Source organism: Cicer arietinum, chromosome 6 (assembly GCF_000331145.2).
Source record: "Cicer arietinum cultivar CDC Frontier isolate Library 1 chromosome 6, Cicar.CDCFrontier_v2.0, whole genome shotgun sequence".
Taxonomy (NCBI): Eukaryota; Viridiplantae; Streptophyta; class Magnoliopsida; order Fabales; family Fabaceae; genus Cicer; species Cicer arietinum.
In genome coordinates this window covers 35,957,374-35,972,064 of record NC_021165.2, presented here as the reverse complement: position 1 = coordinate 35,972,064, position 14,691 = coordinate 35,957,374, and the positions used below count along the sequence as shown (strand labels likewise).

Genomic DNA, 14,691 nt, shown 5'->3' with positions numbered 1-14,691 from the left:
CTGCTGACACTGTGATATTCTTAAAATAGGGCATACTCACGTTGCAGAGGCACTAAAAATTCCGATTCATATTTTTTTCACAATGCCATGGACGTAAGTTTCATCTTGGTGATATCATACTTTTCATATTTTCTTTTAGTCTTTTGTTTACTAATTTTACTTTTAGATTGTTGAAGTTGTGAGATTTTAGAGAAAAGGAGGAGAGAAAATAATAAGGGTTTAAATATTATTGATAATAGCTTTATGCTAACTTGATTACAAAAGACTCAATACTTATCTCTATTTATATGGAAAGATAAATTCAATCATAAATTAGGAATAAATCATAATATTAATGAGATATTCTAAGATATCTCTATGATTATAAATTGATCATAGGAAATAATTCAAGATACTCTAATATAATATAATAGATATTATAAGATATTTTCTAATATTTTAACACTCCCCCTCAAGTTAAAGCTTACTAAGTTTTAGTTTGTTAGAAGAAAACAATGTTTTGCTCCACAAAATAATAAAAAAAGATGGAAAGGCAACTCAGGGATGCAGGTGAAGTCGGAGAGAATTGCTATAAATACAACCTAGCCAGATAGCCGGAATGATCATCAGCATGAGAGAAATTCATGGCAAGCAATTGAACAAAGCAAGGTCTGTCCTTCTAAAAAACTGCATTTGGAAGTTTCAAACCAATAATATCAAAGACTCAAAATATTTAACCTTGAATTTGCTTCAAGGAGAGAGAGACATGCTTCAGGGAGAGAAAGACAATGCCAATACATCTGGGACAAAGATGGGGCCAGTGTATCTGGGACAAATTGCCAAGTTGTATGCATGTGGCTCGAAAGAAAAAACTTAATACATATATGGAACCATGAAGGAAAACTCAATCTAGACGACTGAAACATTATGCCGGAAGGTAGACAGACACGCCTGAACTCAAGGCTGTTGGTGGTGGTGCGTGAGATGAACACAATGGAAGTGGTTGTGTCTGAAAACTTTTCCAGCAGCGACGACAGGCAACAGCAGACAGCGGTGGTAGATCTACTCGCACGAGAGATTAGCAGCGCGTGAGAGTGCGTGATTGCTATCGTCAAAATCAATAAAAAGGCCATCATAGACCAAGATCCAAACGGATCAATCTTGTTGGGAGGTACTGCCCAAGGAAAGGAAAAGGTGACTTCTGGATCAGGAATAATAAATAAAATGGAAACAAGATAAAATCGTATATCGAAACAACTTATGGCATCACCGAAAGGATCGAAACCACATTCGCTTTCTGGCATGACCTGATTTGGAGATGACGACGCTGTTCGCAGGAAAATTTGCCGGAAATAGTGGCAACGGCGGCAACAGCGAATTGAACGGAAAACGAGTGAAACATGTCGCAATGTTGGAAAAGAGAAACTATGATTATATTCCCTAACTGTCGGGAACTCGGCAGCGGAATAGAGACGGGATCATTCAAGGAGGATTGAAATAGGCTCTAGATACCATGTTGAAGTTGTGGGATTTTAGAGAAAAGGAGGAGAGAAAATAATAAAGGTTTGAATATTATTGATAATAGCTTTATGCTAACTTGATTACAAAAGACTCAATACTAATCTCTATTTATAGAGAAACATAGACTCAATCCTAAATCAGGAATAAATTATAATAATAATGAAAGATATTCTAAGATATATCTATGATTATAAATTGATCATAGGAAATAACTCAAGATACTATACTATACTATACTATACTATACTATACTATACTATACTATACTATACTATACTATACTATACTATACTATACTATACTATACTATACTATACTATACTATAATATAATATAATATACTATACTATACTATACTATACTATACTATACTATACTATACTATACTATACTATACTATACTATACTATACTATACTATACTATACTATACTATACTATACTATACTATACTATACTATACTATACTATACTATACTATACTATACTAAGATATTCTAAGATATATCTATGATTATAAATTGATCATAGGAAATAACTCAAGATACTATACTATACTATACTATACTATACTATACTATACTATACTATACTATACTATAAAAAATAAATATTTTTTAATATTCTAACATAGATCTTTAAAAATTGGTTATTTCTTTTAGTTTTCCTTGTGATTAAGTGCATTGTAATATCTTTTTCTCCCAGGCCAACAGCTGAATTTCCACATCCTTTGTCTCGTGTAAAGCAACCGGCTGGTTATAGGGTGAGTTCATTGATTAAATCTGGTTCTTATCATCCTCCTAATTTGTTGCTACCATGTTTAACTTTTTATTATTTGTTCATAACTCTTCAGCTTTCATATCAAATAGTTGACTCGTTAATTTGGCTCGGAATACGAGACATGATTAATGATCTTAGGAAGAAAAAGTTGAAGCTACGACCAGTCACATATTTAAGTGGCTCACAAGGTTCTGAAACTGATATTCCTCATGCTTATATATGGAGTCCTCATCTTGTTCCTAAACCAAAAGGTGGTTGCTTTAGATCCTAATCTTTATATTTTGTATTTGTAGTCATTGATACATTCAGTTCACTCAAGGAGTGATGTTCTTTGATTTTTATATTCTCTGCTTTGTGTTTTTGTGCATTAAGTGATCTCTGTGACTAATGAAAATGAGGTTTAATAATTTATTTATCTCTGTTGGAAAGTACTATCAATTTAGGAGAATATTATCTATTATGTTATGTTTGTATAGTTAGTTTCCTTAGTTTCTTATTTCCTCTTTTATGCAAATCTTGTGCATATGCCCTTAGAAGTGTTTAACCTTCACTTAAGAAGTCAGTTTTGTGGAGTTGAGTCAGGTTCAAAATATAAGACGCTATCTGAGTCTATCCTAGATCTATATTGGGCTAAGATCTAATCCATCCACATTTGTCCACACTTTAGAGGTTCAATCCTTAGCGTCAGGGGGTATTGGGCCCAACTAATTATTTCATATTAATTATTTTTTTTTTGTATGAATGGGGTAGTTGGTAACTAGGTACAACCCATTCTTTTTTTGACGTCATTGGTACTACCCATTCTTTAACAGTTTTCTTATTGTGTTTTCGTTTGTTAGGTCTAATTGTTGCTAATAGTTTATATTTTAAAATTTTATTTATATACAAAAATGTATATATTTATTTAAACACGTGTTATATTTAAATTTTATATAATTTTTAAAGTTAGTAGGATTTTACGATCCTTGGTATGATACTACATTTTATGATCTTGCCCCCTTCCGATCCTAGGTAGGATCTCGATAATATTGTGTAACAAGCTGGATGCATTTACTCCAACTTTTAAGGGTCAATGATTTTTCTAATTGGAACTATTAATTATTCATTCGCTTTATTAGTTATCATTTTTTAAGGGATTCTCTCTTGTATATAAATGCCTAGAGTCTCATTATATATTTTCAATACAATTATTCAGATCATTCTACTAAAGGATTAAATAAATTATTTTTTGAGTTTGCAGATTGGGGACCGAAAATCGATGTAGTAGGGTTTTGCTTTCTTGATCTAGCATCAAATTACGAACCTCCCGAACCCCTTGTAAAATGGCTTGAAGATGGCGATAAACCTATTTACATTGGGTTTGGTAGCCTGGTAAGTGTATTTATTTGCAGCATACATTTATCTTATTGACATGATTTCTATGTGCTAATGCTCGATGTAGGAACCTTCCAAACTAGTGTAGTTAATAGCGGTGCCATAGATGCCTTGGTGGCACAGGATACACGATAGTTAGTAGAGTGGTTTGGCATAGAGGCCGTTATTGTGGCCGAAATATAGGCTGTCGCAGAGACAATGCAGCACCTTAGAATGAGAAAAAAATTCAAAAAAGCTATCAAGAATAAACATCAGGGTTTTTTTTGGTTGGGGTATTTTTGAAATTTTGCAATTTAAAAACACCAAACAGCTCTAGGGCTTCTTCTCTCACTTTTTCTTCTGCTTTCATATTTCCACCTTCTCACTGGTCAGTCGCAGCTAGCAGTAGTTGAGTTTTTATGTATATAATTATATCTCACTTCAGCTTTCAGCTTTCAGTTTTCACCCTTCTCACTGTCAATCACTGCCAGTAGTTGAATTTTGGCTAAAATGCACTTTTGGCCCCCCTATTTTGAAAATAACAATTTTGTCCCCTTAACTTTATTCCCTTTTGCAAAAGTCTGGCCCCCTTATTTTGACCAAGTCAACAGTAATGTGGACTCATTTTGACCGAGTTAACGTTGATGTTGACTCATTTTTAAAAATTTGTACATGCAGACGTGGAATTTAATTATAAATAAATAAAAAATATAGTCACGTGATCGTTGTCCAACTGTAGTATTTGGTCAACAAAGCCTAGGTTTCATTTTGCAATTTCTTCTTCCCATTTTCTTTTGTCTATCAGGAACTTCTATCTATGGGAAGAAGTTTTTAAATTCCACGCCGGCATTGACCTGGTCAAAATGAGTTCATATCAGCATTGACCCGATCAAAATCAAGACGTGTGTGACTTTTGCAAAGGAGGATAAAGTTTAGGGGAAAAATTGCTATTTACAAAATAGAGATGCCAAAATCGACGGTTTGTGAAACTTGGGAGTCAAAAGTGTATTTAGCCTTGAGTTTTTATGCATATAATTACACTATAAATTGTACAGAAATTTCAGTATAGTGGCCATCCTGTGTTTCTGGGTCAGTTGCTACGCTCTGCTATTGGGCCGTCCATCAGTGGGATCATACACAGGGGAAATATCCATGTTTAGGTTTTTTTCAAGTCTCGTGGTAGAAAAACATGTTTAACATCAAATTTGCGTGCTCCCAATCCATAGTGAATAATAGTATTGAAAAGTGTTCTTGTATGCTGCGATGAAGGTAGCTTGGTGTATTAATGACACTTTTGCAAATCATTCTTTTATAGCTTGTCCTGAATGATTAAGTTTGGAAATGCAATGCACCTTCATTGTTTAGATGTTTTCGCATTATTATGGAATAATATAGATCCTCACATCTCTTTGGTGCAAGGCTCATGGTCCCTTAAAAGGGGGTTTTCGTTTAAGATGCGCATACAAGTTGGGCTGAGCGAATGTAGTTTTTGGGAGTTTGTTTGTTGTTGGTTCTAGTTATTTTTTCTTTTTGTTGTTTTCTTGCTGAGGATATTCTCTCCTTCCTTAGTATATCTCCTGCACATTTTCTTTTTCTATATAACAAAATATTTATCTATACATCTCTCTCTCTATATATGTGTGTAATTTTATATCTCAATTCAATTACAGCCTGTTCAAGATCCAAAAAAAATGACAGAAATTATTGTAGAAGCACTTGAGACCACGGGACAGAGGGGAATCATCAATAAAGGATGGGGAGGTCTTGGGAATTGTAAGGATATTGCTAATTAATGCTTTTATATTATAGAATAATACATTAGTTTTATATTTCTTTAACAAAATGTTTTTTCCCAGTGACAGAACCAAAGGACTCCATCTACTTATTGGATAATATTCCCCATGATTGGCTATTTTTACACTGCAAAGCAGTGGTAAGATCATCTTGTTCAATACTCTTAGTTCAGCAGTTTTCAAAAGTAAAAATCACATTTAAAGATCATTAACAAACATATCTATCAAATTACGAATTTTTGTGTAGTTCTTTATTATTAAGATATATGCTCTTCCTTGTATGTATTAGTTCTTTCCATGTATATAATTCTGATTTTATTAGGATTGATTTAGTTTCGTTTTATTCCCTTAATTAAGGAGTTCTCTTTGTACAGATTTGATTAAAAATAATATCAAAGTTGAGAGCTATTAAACACTTTATCAAGTAGTTTAGCCTTGTAAGGCTACTCTTAGAATTTGGGTTTTGCCTGCAATCTGAAATGCTAGCTCAAGACTACTTTGGGAATATATCTAGGCAATGTGAAATCTCAACACTCCCACGATGGGAGACTGTAAAGAAGGCAGCCCAAGAATTTCCTTTGCATTGTACATCTAGAGCAGGGACTAATGTGGGTGTCCCAATATCAAATTATGATACTGTATTAGAATTTCGGTTGGGCCTAACTCAATGCAAGAATTTCCTTTGCATTGTAGGACCATTTTTCCAATATCTCTAGTCATTTTGGGATCTTAACACCCCCTATCCCCGACACAATGAAGGTGATGAAAACTGCAATGAAGGGAGCCCGACATAGCCACAATGAAAACAAACTAGGTTTTCTAACAACTATCAAGGGCAGCCAGCTAAAGCTTGATATTCGAATATGGCAGAGTATACATGGATAATATCATGTTTTAATCTTGATGAAGGGCATAGTTGTTTGTTTAACATACTGTTCATTTCCATTCATTTAAATCTTTTTCTGCTAAGTGCTGGCCTAGTCAAGCATTTCTGTTAATTTAATTTGTTCAACATGCTAATGCCTATTGTTTTCATGAACTCATCCCATTATACATTGAACAACCACACTGAAGAAGCTAATAATTGTGATGGGATATATTAAAGCCAAAATAAACCTTATTTGAATCCTGTTAAATATTATATTAGAATGTAAATAATTATATAGGCTGTAAGTATGTAAGTATTCTGGCTCGTTAATATTACTGTAAATTAGGGTTATTTAATACCCTGTGCCTATATAAAGAGATTCTGCTGTGTAGTTGAAACACACGGGTTATTCCATATGTCTCTCAATACTCTTTATATTCAACATGATATTTAGAGCCAACTGAGAGAACCCTAATCGTCAACTACCCGGTCGACCCACTGTCTTCGGTGAATATTTTTCGTCAAACCGTGTTCTCAACTCCGGTACGCTGACTCCTCAATTTTTGTTCAGCCGTTCACGCTCTACCGTCGCTGCCGTCACTGTCGTCACTGTTTCTGACGAGTTTTCTTGACGAACGACCACTTCATCAGCGTCGTACACCCCAGATCGGCCAAACCCTTCCACCGCCGCGCCTTCAGAAACCTGCTCACCTGCACACCCCGCGCGTGAGATCCATGCGCCGCCACTGCCACTGCGCGTGATGGTGCGTCCGACAGCCGTTCACGGTGCCGCTTCTTCCACCGCACTCGCCTCGGCGTCCTGCTTCCATATCTGCCCTCAGTTTTCAGTTTCGAGTTACGAACATACGACTTCCAGTTCAAACAACCCCTGTTTTCCCGGTTCCGACGCGTTTTCTGACAATCTTTGCTGACCATGGCATCTCAGTCTGAAACAAAGAGCATCTTCACTAACTACATCACTTCTCCTCTCTCGGTTGAAAAATTGAATGGATCAAATTATGATAGTTGGGCTGCCGACATCAAACTATGGCTACGTGGTCAAGGTTACAAGGACCACCTCACCCAAAATCCTGAAAAGGTGAGTGTGACTGAAACATCCAAATGGAGTCAGATTGATGCTCAGTTGTGTAGTGTCATTAAGTCTACACTTCATCCAGATGTTAAACCGATTTTCCGTCCGCATCTCACGTGTGAATCGGTTTGGAGTCAAGCAAAGGCACTCTATACTAACGACACGCAACGTCTCTATGGAGTATGTCACCGCTTGTTGAACATCATTACTCCGAAGTCACTCGATGGCTCTATTTCTGCATATCTTGGCACCGTTCATAGTGCACTTCATGACTTTAATGAGCTTCTCCCTCCTGCTACAAGTAATCCAGTTGAACAGAAGAAGAAGTTGGATCAACGCAACACATTCTTCATGCTTCTAGCACTCTATAGCCTACCTCAGGAGTACTCTGCAACTCGTGATCAAATTTTGGGGTCTGTTACTGTTCCGGATATGTCTACTACTTCAGCGATCCTCCTCCGAGTACCAGCAAAACATCCAGTTGAGTAGTCTATTACTTCAGTTCCGGGTGACACTGCTGCCCTTGCATCTCAGGGACATAATCAGCAACGTTCTCGTGGAGGACCATCCAACTCTAAGCCTCGTCCCAAATGTGAGCATTGTCATCGGCTTGGACACACTATTGATCGTTGTTGGAAGTTGCATGGCAAGCCTTCGCCTTCGATAAATGCAACTACTCAGACTACACCATCTCCACAAGGCTCCCCGACAAACTATGAAGATTTTCTCCAATGGGTTCAGAGTCATCCGAACTCTAGTTCTCCTACTTCGGTTGCATACACTGGTAACTCATCTGTTTACCTCTCTCATTCATCTTCCCTCGGCCCTTGGGTTCTTGATTTTGGTGCGTCTGATCATGTTACTGGTAATAAAGGTCTCTTTTCTTCACTCTCTACATCTGGTTTTTTACCTACTATAACTTCTGCCAATGGTACTCAAACCTGATCTCAAGGAGTTGGCACTGTCCACATTCTCCCTTCTATCTCAGTTGCATCTGTTCTCTATGTACCTGGATGCCCCTTTAATTTACTTTCAGCTAGGCGATTGACTCGGTCTCATAACTGTATTATTACTTTCATTAATGATAATGTTGCCTTGCAGGACCGGAATTCGGGACGGACGATTGGCGTCGGATGTGAGTCACAAGGCCTCTATTACCTTTCTACAACTTCCAAGACGTGCTCTGCTATAGAGTCCCCCCATACTATCCATGCTCAGCTAGGACACCCAAGTCTTACCAAACTACAAAAACTGGTGCCTAGTTTGTCTAAGTTATCTACTTTACATTGTGAGTCGTGTCAGTTAGAGAAACACACCCGTAGTAATTTTCCCGATCGAGTCAATAAAAGAGTATCCTCTCCCTTTGCTTTAGTTCACTCTGATGTTTGGGGTCCCTCTCGTACTGTGTCTACTTTAGCGTCTAAGTATTTTGTTACTTTTATTGATGATTATTCTCGTTGTACGTGGTTATTTTTAATGAAAAATAGAACTGATTGTTTTCCATCTTTGAGCAATTTTACCAAGAAATTAAAACCCAATTTGGAGTTTTCATTTGTACCTTAAGAAGTGATAATGCTCGAGAATATTTGTCTCATCAATTTCAAAATTTTATGGCTTCCAACGGTATTTTACACCAAACATCATGTCCTCATACACCTCAGCAAAACAGGGTAGCCGAACGCAAAAATCAGCATCTCATTGAAACCACACGAACCTTACTTTTCCATGGGAATGTTCCATTCTGTTTTTGGGGGATGCAGTCTTAACGGCGTGCTACCTTATTAACCGTATGCCATCTTTCGTCCTTGATGGCAATATCCCCCATTCGGGTCCTCTTTCCCCATACCCCTCTTCACCCACTACCACCTCGTGTCTTTGGGTCCACGTGTTTTGTTCACAATTTATCTCTTGGTTTGGACAAATTGTCAGCTCGGTCACTCAAGTGTGTCTTTCTCGGTTATCATCGGTCCCAAAAGGACTACCGTTGTTATTCCCCCACACTACAGGACATTAATCCCGTACCTCCTCAAGTAGTTATCCCTCTCCCACCCACTCATATTCCTATCGACCCTGCCGAGTCTGCCCCCCAACCTCCGGATCCGGCCCTGCCACCTGAGCTTGACCTTCCCGTTGCTCTTTGTAAGGATATTCGCACCACCTGTAATCCATCTCCTCATTATATTGATTTGTGTTATCATCGTCTTTCTCCTTTACATTACACTTGCTTGTACTCTTTGTCTTCTGTTTCTATTCGTAAAACTACAGGTGAAGCATTATCCCACCCTGAGTGGAGGCAAGCAATGCTTGATGAGATGTGTGCTCTACAAAGCAATGGTACTTGGGAATTGGTCCCTTTACCTCATGGGAAGTCGTTAGTCGGGTGTCGTTGGATTTATACAGTGAAGGTTGGTCCTGATGGTAAGATTGATCGATTTAAGACTCGTTTGGTAGCCAAGGGATATACTCAGATTTTTGGGTTGGATTACAGTGATACATTCTCACCGGTTGCCAAAATGGCATTTGTCAGACTATTTTTCTCCATTGCAGCAATTCGACATTGGCCCTTCCATCAGCTTGACATTAAAAATGCCTTTTTGCACGGTGATCTTGAAGAGGAAGTGTATATGGAGCAACCACCAGGGTTTGTTGCTCAGGGGGAGTCTTCCAACATGGTTTGTCAGCTACACAGGTCCCTTTATGGTCTTAAACAGTCTCCTAGAGCTTGGTTTGGCAGATTCAGCTCGGTAGTACAAGAGTTTGGTATGATCCGTAGTGAAGCCGATCACTCTGTATTTTATCATCACTCAGCTCAAGGGTGCATCTATCTTATTGTTTACGTGGATGACATTGTTATAATTGGTAGTGATCAGCAAGGAATACTCTAGTTAAAACAACATCTCTCAAATAAATTTCAGACTAAAGACCTTGGTAAACTCCGTTATTTTCTGGGTATTGAAGTAGCCCAATCCAAGGATGGCCTTGTAATTTCACAAAGAAAATATGCTATGGATATTCTTGAAGAAGCAGGCCTACTAAATGCCAAGTCAGTTGATACTCCTATGGATCCAAATGTCAAACTCCTACCCAACCAGGGGGAGCCTTTATCAGATTCAGGAAGATATAGGAGATTGGTCGGAAAATTAAACTATCTCACAGTCACTCGTCCTGACATTTCCTTTGTTGTCAGTGTGGTAAGTCAGTTCTTAAATTCTCCTTGCTAAGAACATATGGATGCTGTAATTCGGATTCTTAAATACATCAAAAGTGCACCTGAAAAATGTCTCATTTATGAAGATAGATGACACACTCAGATAATTGGCTACTCAGATGCCGATTGGGCAGACTCACTCATAGATATGCGATCAACTTCCGGGTATTGTGTACTCATCAGAGGAAATTTAATATCTTTGAAGAGTAAGAAACAAAATGTTGTTGCAAGATCCAGCGCTGAGGCAGAATACATGGCCATGGCACTAGTAACATGTGAACTCATCTGACTGAAACAGTTACTGAAAGAACTTCAATTTGAAGAGACCAGCACAATGACACTAATATGTGATAATCAAGTTGCATTGCACATTGTCTCGAATCCTGTTTTTCATAAGAGGACCAAGCATATTGAGATTGACTGCCATTTTGTTAGAGAAAAGATTGAATCGGGTGACATCATCACCAGCTTTGTCAAATCCAATGATCAGTTAGCAGATGTGTTTACAAAGTCATTGCGAGGTCCTAGAATTAGTTATATATGTAACAAGCTAGGTGCATTTGATTTATATGCTCCAGCTTGAGGGGGAGTGTTAAATATTATATTAGAATGTAAATAATTATATGGGCTGTAAGTATGTAAGTATTCTGGCCCGTTAGTATTACTGTAAATTAGGGTTATTTAATACCCTGTGCTTATATAAAGAGATTCCGCTGTGTAGTTGAAACACACGGGTTATTCCATATGTCTCTCAATACTCTTTATATTCAACAAATCTCATACTTTCGATGTGGGATTCAAATGTCATATTTAGATTTTCGATGTGGGATTCAAGTCTTGGTGATTATTGTGGAATATCCAAAACTTATTCAATTTTGTAAGTGGCGAAAACCTTTATCCCATAAACTACCTTTGAGAGTTGAGTTATGCTGAAAAACAAAATTATTAGATAGTATCAGAGTCTGTGTTAGATCTGTCACTGGGTTATCTATAGTATCTGCACACCAAAACTAATAGTCATAGGCGTGAGGGTGTATTAGGAAAAATTCAACCTCCACATTAGCCAGAGATATGACATGGTAGAGCATATAAAGTAGAAGCAACTCTCACGGTACAAATCGGTTTTGTGGGAATTAGTTAGCGCAAATTTAAGACCCACCAAACAAAAACAAAGGAGCTTAATTACTCTAATTTCAATGTATCATGAAGTTTACGTCTTGTGGGATATTACCTTATACTGAACAAGTGTTTGCATTAGGGATCTTATGAGTTTTAGATGAAGTCCTCTATATTTCACGTATTCCCTCTTGAGTATTTCTGTTATATTTATGTTTTCAATTATTTAGTACTCAAATTCTTCTAAATCTTTTACCCATTTTTTCAGGTGCATCATGGTGGAGCAGGAACAACAGCTGCAGGGCTGAAAGCTTCTGTAAGAAATTAATATCTTTTTGAATCCTTTGTATATGCATATCATTTGGTTTTGCTTTTAATAATTGGGATTTTTTTTGCTGTAGTGCCCAACAACTATAGTTCCTTTTTTTGGTGATCAACCCTTTTGGGGTGAGAGAGTACATGCTAGAGGAGTCGGCCCTCCACCTATCCCAGTTGACGAGTTTTCGCTTCCTAAGTTGACTGATGCCATAAATTTTATGCTAGATCCCAAGGTAAATATAAAATTAATTTCTCTAAACCTTTATGCATATAAGCCAAATCCTTGCTTCTTTAATTAGATGCTGAGGCTAGATCTAGATTCCTTGTGTGATGTGACTATTGGCTTGAAATTTATTAAGGCATCTTATTAAATATATGGAGTGTTTCCCTAAATATAAAGCTTTTGAGAAACAGACTCGAAACTACTGAATTTCATCTCATGTATTATTTGGTGATCCAAAACAAATATATATTCAGGCTATGAATCTACTCTATAGGCAATAGTAGTGAAGTAAGAGGTTTGCTTGGCAGCTTTAAGTTGGATATACTCGATGTACTCCTCCTTGGTAGACACCAAATCTAAAAGCTCCCGACAAATTTTGGCAAAATAGGGCTGAACTGGAAACTACATTTAAAGTACTCCAATTGGGACAGGAAAGACCCACAACAAACCAACAGTGAAATTGACCAACAAAAGTACTTTGACCACCTAATGTAGGCACTCCCTTGTCAATTTACCTTTCTAGAGTCCCTACAAAGGCAAAATGCATTTCGGGTTAACTGTGGGTGCTCAAACGTATGCATGAGCTCCCATTGAAATTGAGGCATTAGAGGATTTATTTAAGAACCTTGCTATTTATTACGAACAGAAGCTTTAAAAATGATCATTTCCCTTTATTTAGTGTACTGTCTAAGTCATATTGAAGCTGCTACAAATGGACCATTAGTTATATTATATGTGAGATTAATTAAAATTCATATTTTTTTGGTTTATATTTGTTGGGTGGGCGAGGGTGAGCCTTAGCACAATAGTGAGGTTGCTGCCTAGTCACTTGGAGGTCATGGGTCTAAATTTGGACACAGTCTCTCCGCTTGCGGGAATAAGACTCTGTGCATCCACTCTTTTCAATTTCATACTCCACTCGATGGGAGTCTCATGCACTGGACCACCCATTTTATTCGAGGGGATGAAGGATGCACTCTGGCTAAAGATAACTGTTACATTTGATTTAATTGCTTGTTACTTTATTTCCAGGTAAAGGACCGTGCAATTGAACTTGCCAAAGCCATGGAAAATGAGGATGGCGTAACTGGAGCTGTGAAAGCATTTTTTAAGCAGCTTCCTCAAAAGAAAACTGACACTGATACAGATCCACCGTCTTCTAGTATATTCTCTATAAGTAGATGTTTTGGTTGTTCCTGATCCAATAGAAGCTGGTCAAACCCCAACCTTTTTTAAATCTATATGTACATCTCAATTATATATGTTACTACATCAACGAGAAGTGCTCGACTTGTCACACTTTCTGCGCATGGTTTTATAAACTTGAGCTTTTCAAGCTGTATGTAAATTTTCTGTTTATTAATTCATTCCTTTGTGCCCGTGTAATTTTTTTGTTTTGTACTAGACAAATATATCAATTTTTACCTTGACTCGATACATGTGGTCCAAATCCCCATTAGATGATTTGAAAAGAGCGTGTAAATAATTGCATGGTATATAAAATAGCCAAGGACCGGGAATAAACATTTTGTATATGAATCGCTGGTGGTTTAGATCAAGGTAATCAATTTATTAAAAAAAAAAAGAAAAAGAAGATCAAGGTAATCAAATTGGAATGATCTGATCGGTCCGACAGAGAAGTAAGCCCATAAATTGCTCCTCAATTTATGTTCCGCTTCTTCATCGGATATAGGTATTCAATTATAAATGATGTCCATAAATTGCAAACTCAATTGTAGATGATATCAACTCCACCACTGCCACCATATGAAAGCACGGTTTCCCAAGGCTTTCACCGCCTCCAACAACTTCCCACCTTCCACTGTTCCATGACATCAAAATGCTTCTTAATACAAAACAACCACCATTAAGCATCTTCTTCCTCCTCAAAAATTGGAATGAAATTTCTCAAACTACTCTTTGCTCATAACCTAAATATCAACGCTCCTGATGTTGTGTTAGAAATTGGTACCAAATGAGAATTAAATTACATTTAGACTAGTTAAAATGGATCCTGATCATATGAGAGTTTGTTGCACGACAATTCCTATACTATAAATTCAAGAATCAGAGAGTTTGGTCTCTCACTCTCATAACCACTAATCCCCTACCCATTATCACTTTCCTATTTCCTTTCTCTATTTATTCCTTAACAACATAATTGACAAATAATAAAAACATAATTGCCTATATCTACCATTTATTTATGCTCTCTCCAACAAGATCCCCCCCTCCCAAAAGAATTACCTTGTCCTCAAGGTGAAATGAAGAAAGTTGCTCCATGATTGTTGCAACTGGTTTCCAAGTGGCTTAAACTTGGAATTTTTAAGCTCCTCCATCGTTCTTCATCACTTCTGAAACTGATTTGATCCCCAATTTATGTACAATTATTGGCAACTCTATATCTGAATGTCCATTATCATGTGTCCAAACTTATTTT

General features: G+C 37.1%; 1 protein-coding gene across 2 annotated transcripts in view; it reads left to right on the top strand.

Annotated features, from left to right (window-relative positions):
* LOC101493241 (sterol 3-beta-glucosyltransferase UGT80A2) overlaps positions 1-13,688 on the top strand; it is a 23,520-nt gene extending 9,832 nt beyond the window's left edge. For both annotated transcript variants that reach the window (XM_073370062.1, XM_004506530.3), the window contains 9 exons: positions 30-93; positions 2,205-2,262; positions 2,353-2,530; positions 3,520-3,650; positions 5,303-5,405; positions 5,489-5,565; positions 11,979-12,026; positions 12,112-12,261; positions 13,284-13,688. In XM_073370062.1, the coding sequence (XP_073226163.1) occupies positions 30-93; positions 2,205-2,262; positions 2,353-2,530; positions 3,520-3,650; positions 5,303-5,405; positions 5,489-5,565; positions 11,979-12,026; positions 12,112-12,261; positions 13,284-13,451 (977 nt within the window). In that variant the 3' untranslated portion in view covers positions 13,452-13,688. The remainder of the gene's footprint in view (positions 1-29; positions 94-2,204; positions 2,263-2,352; positions 2,531-3,519; positions 3,651-5,302; positions 5,406-5,488; positions 5,566-11,978; positions 12,027-12,111; positions 12,262-13,283) is intronic.
* Positions 13,689-14,691: the final 1,003 nt, after the last annotated feature.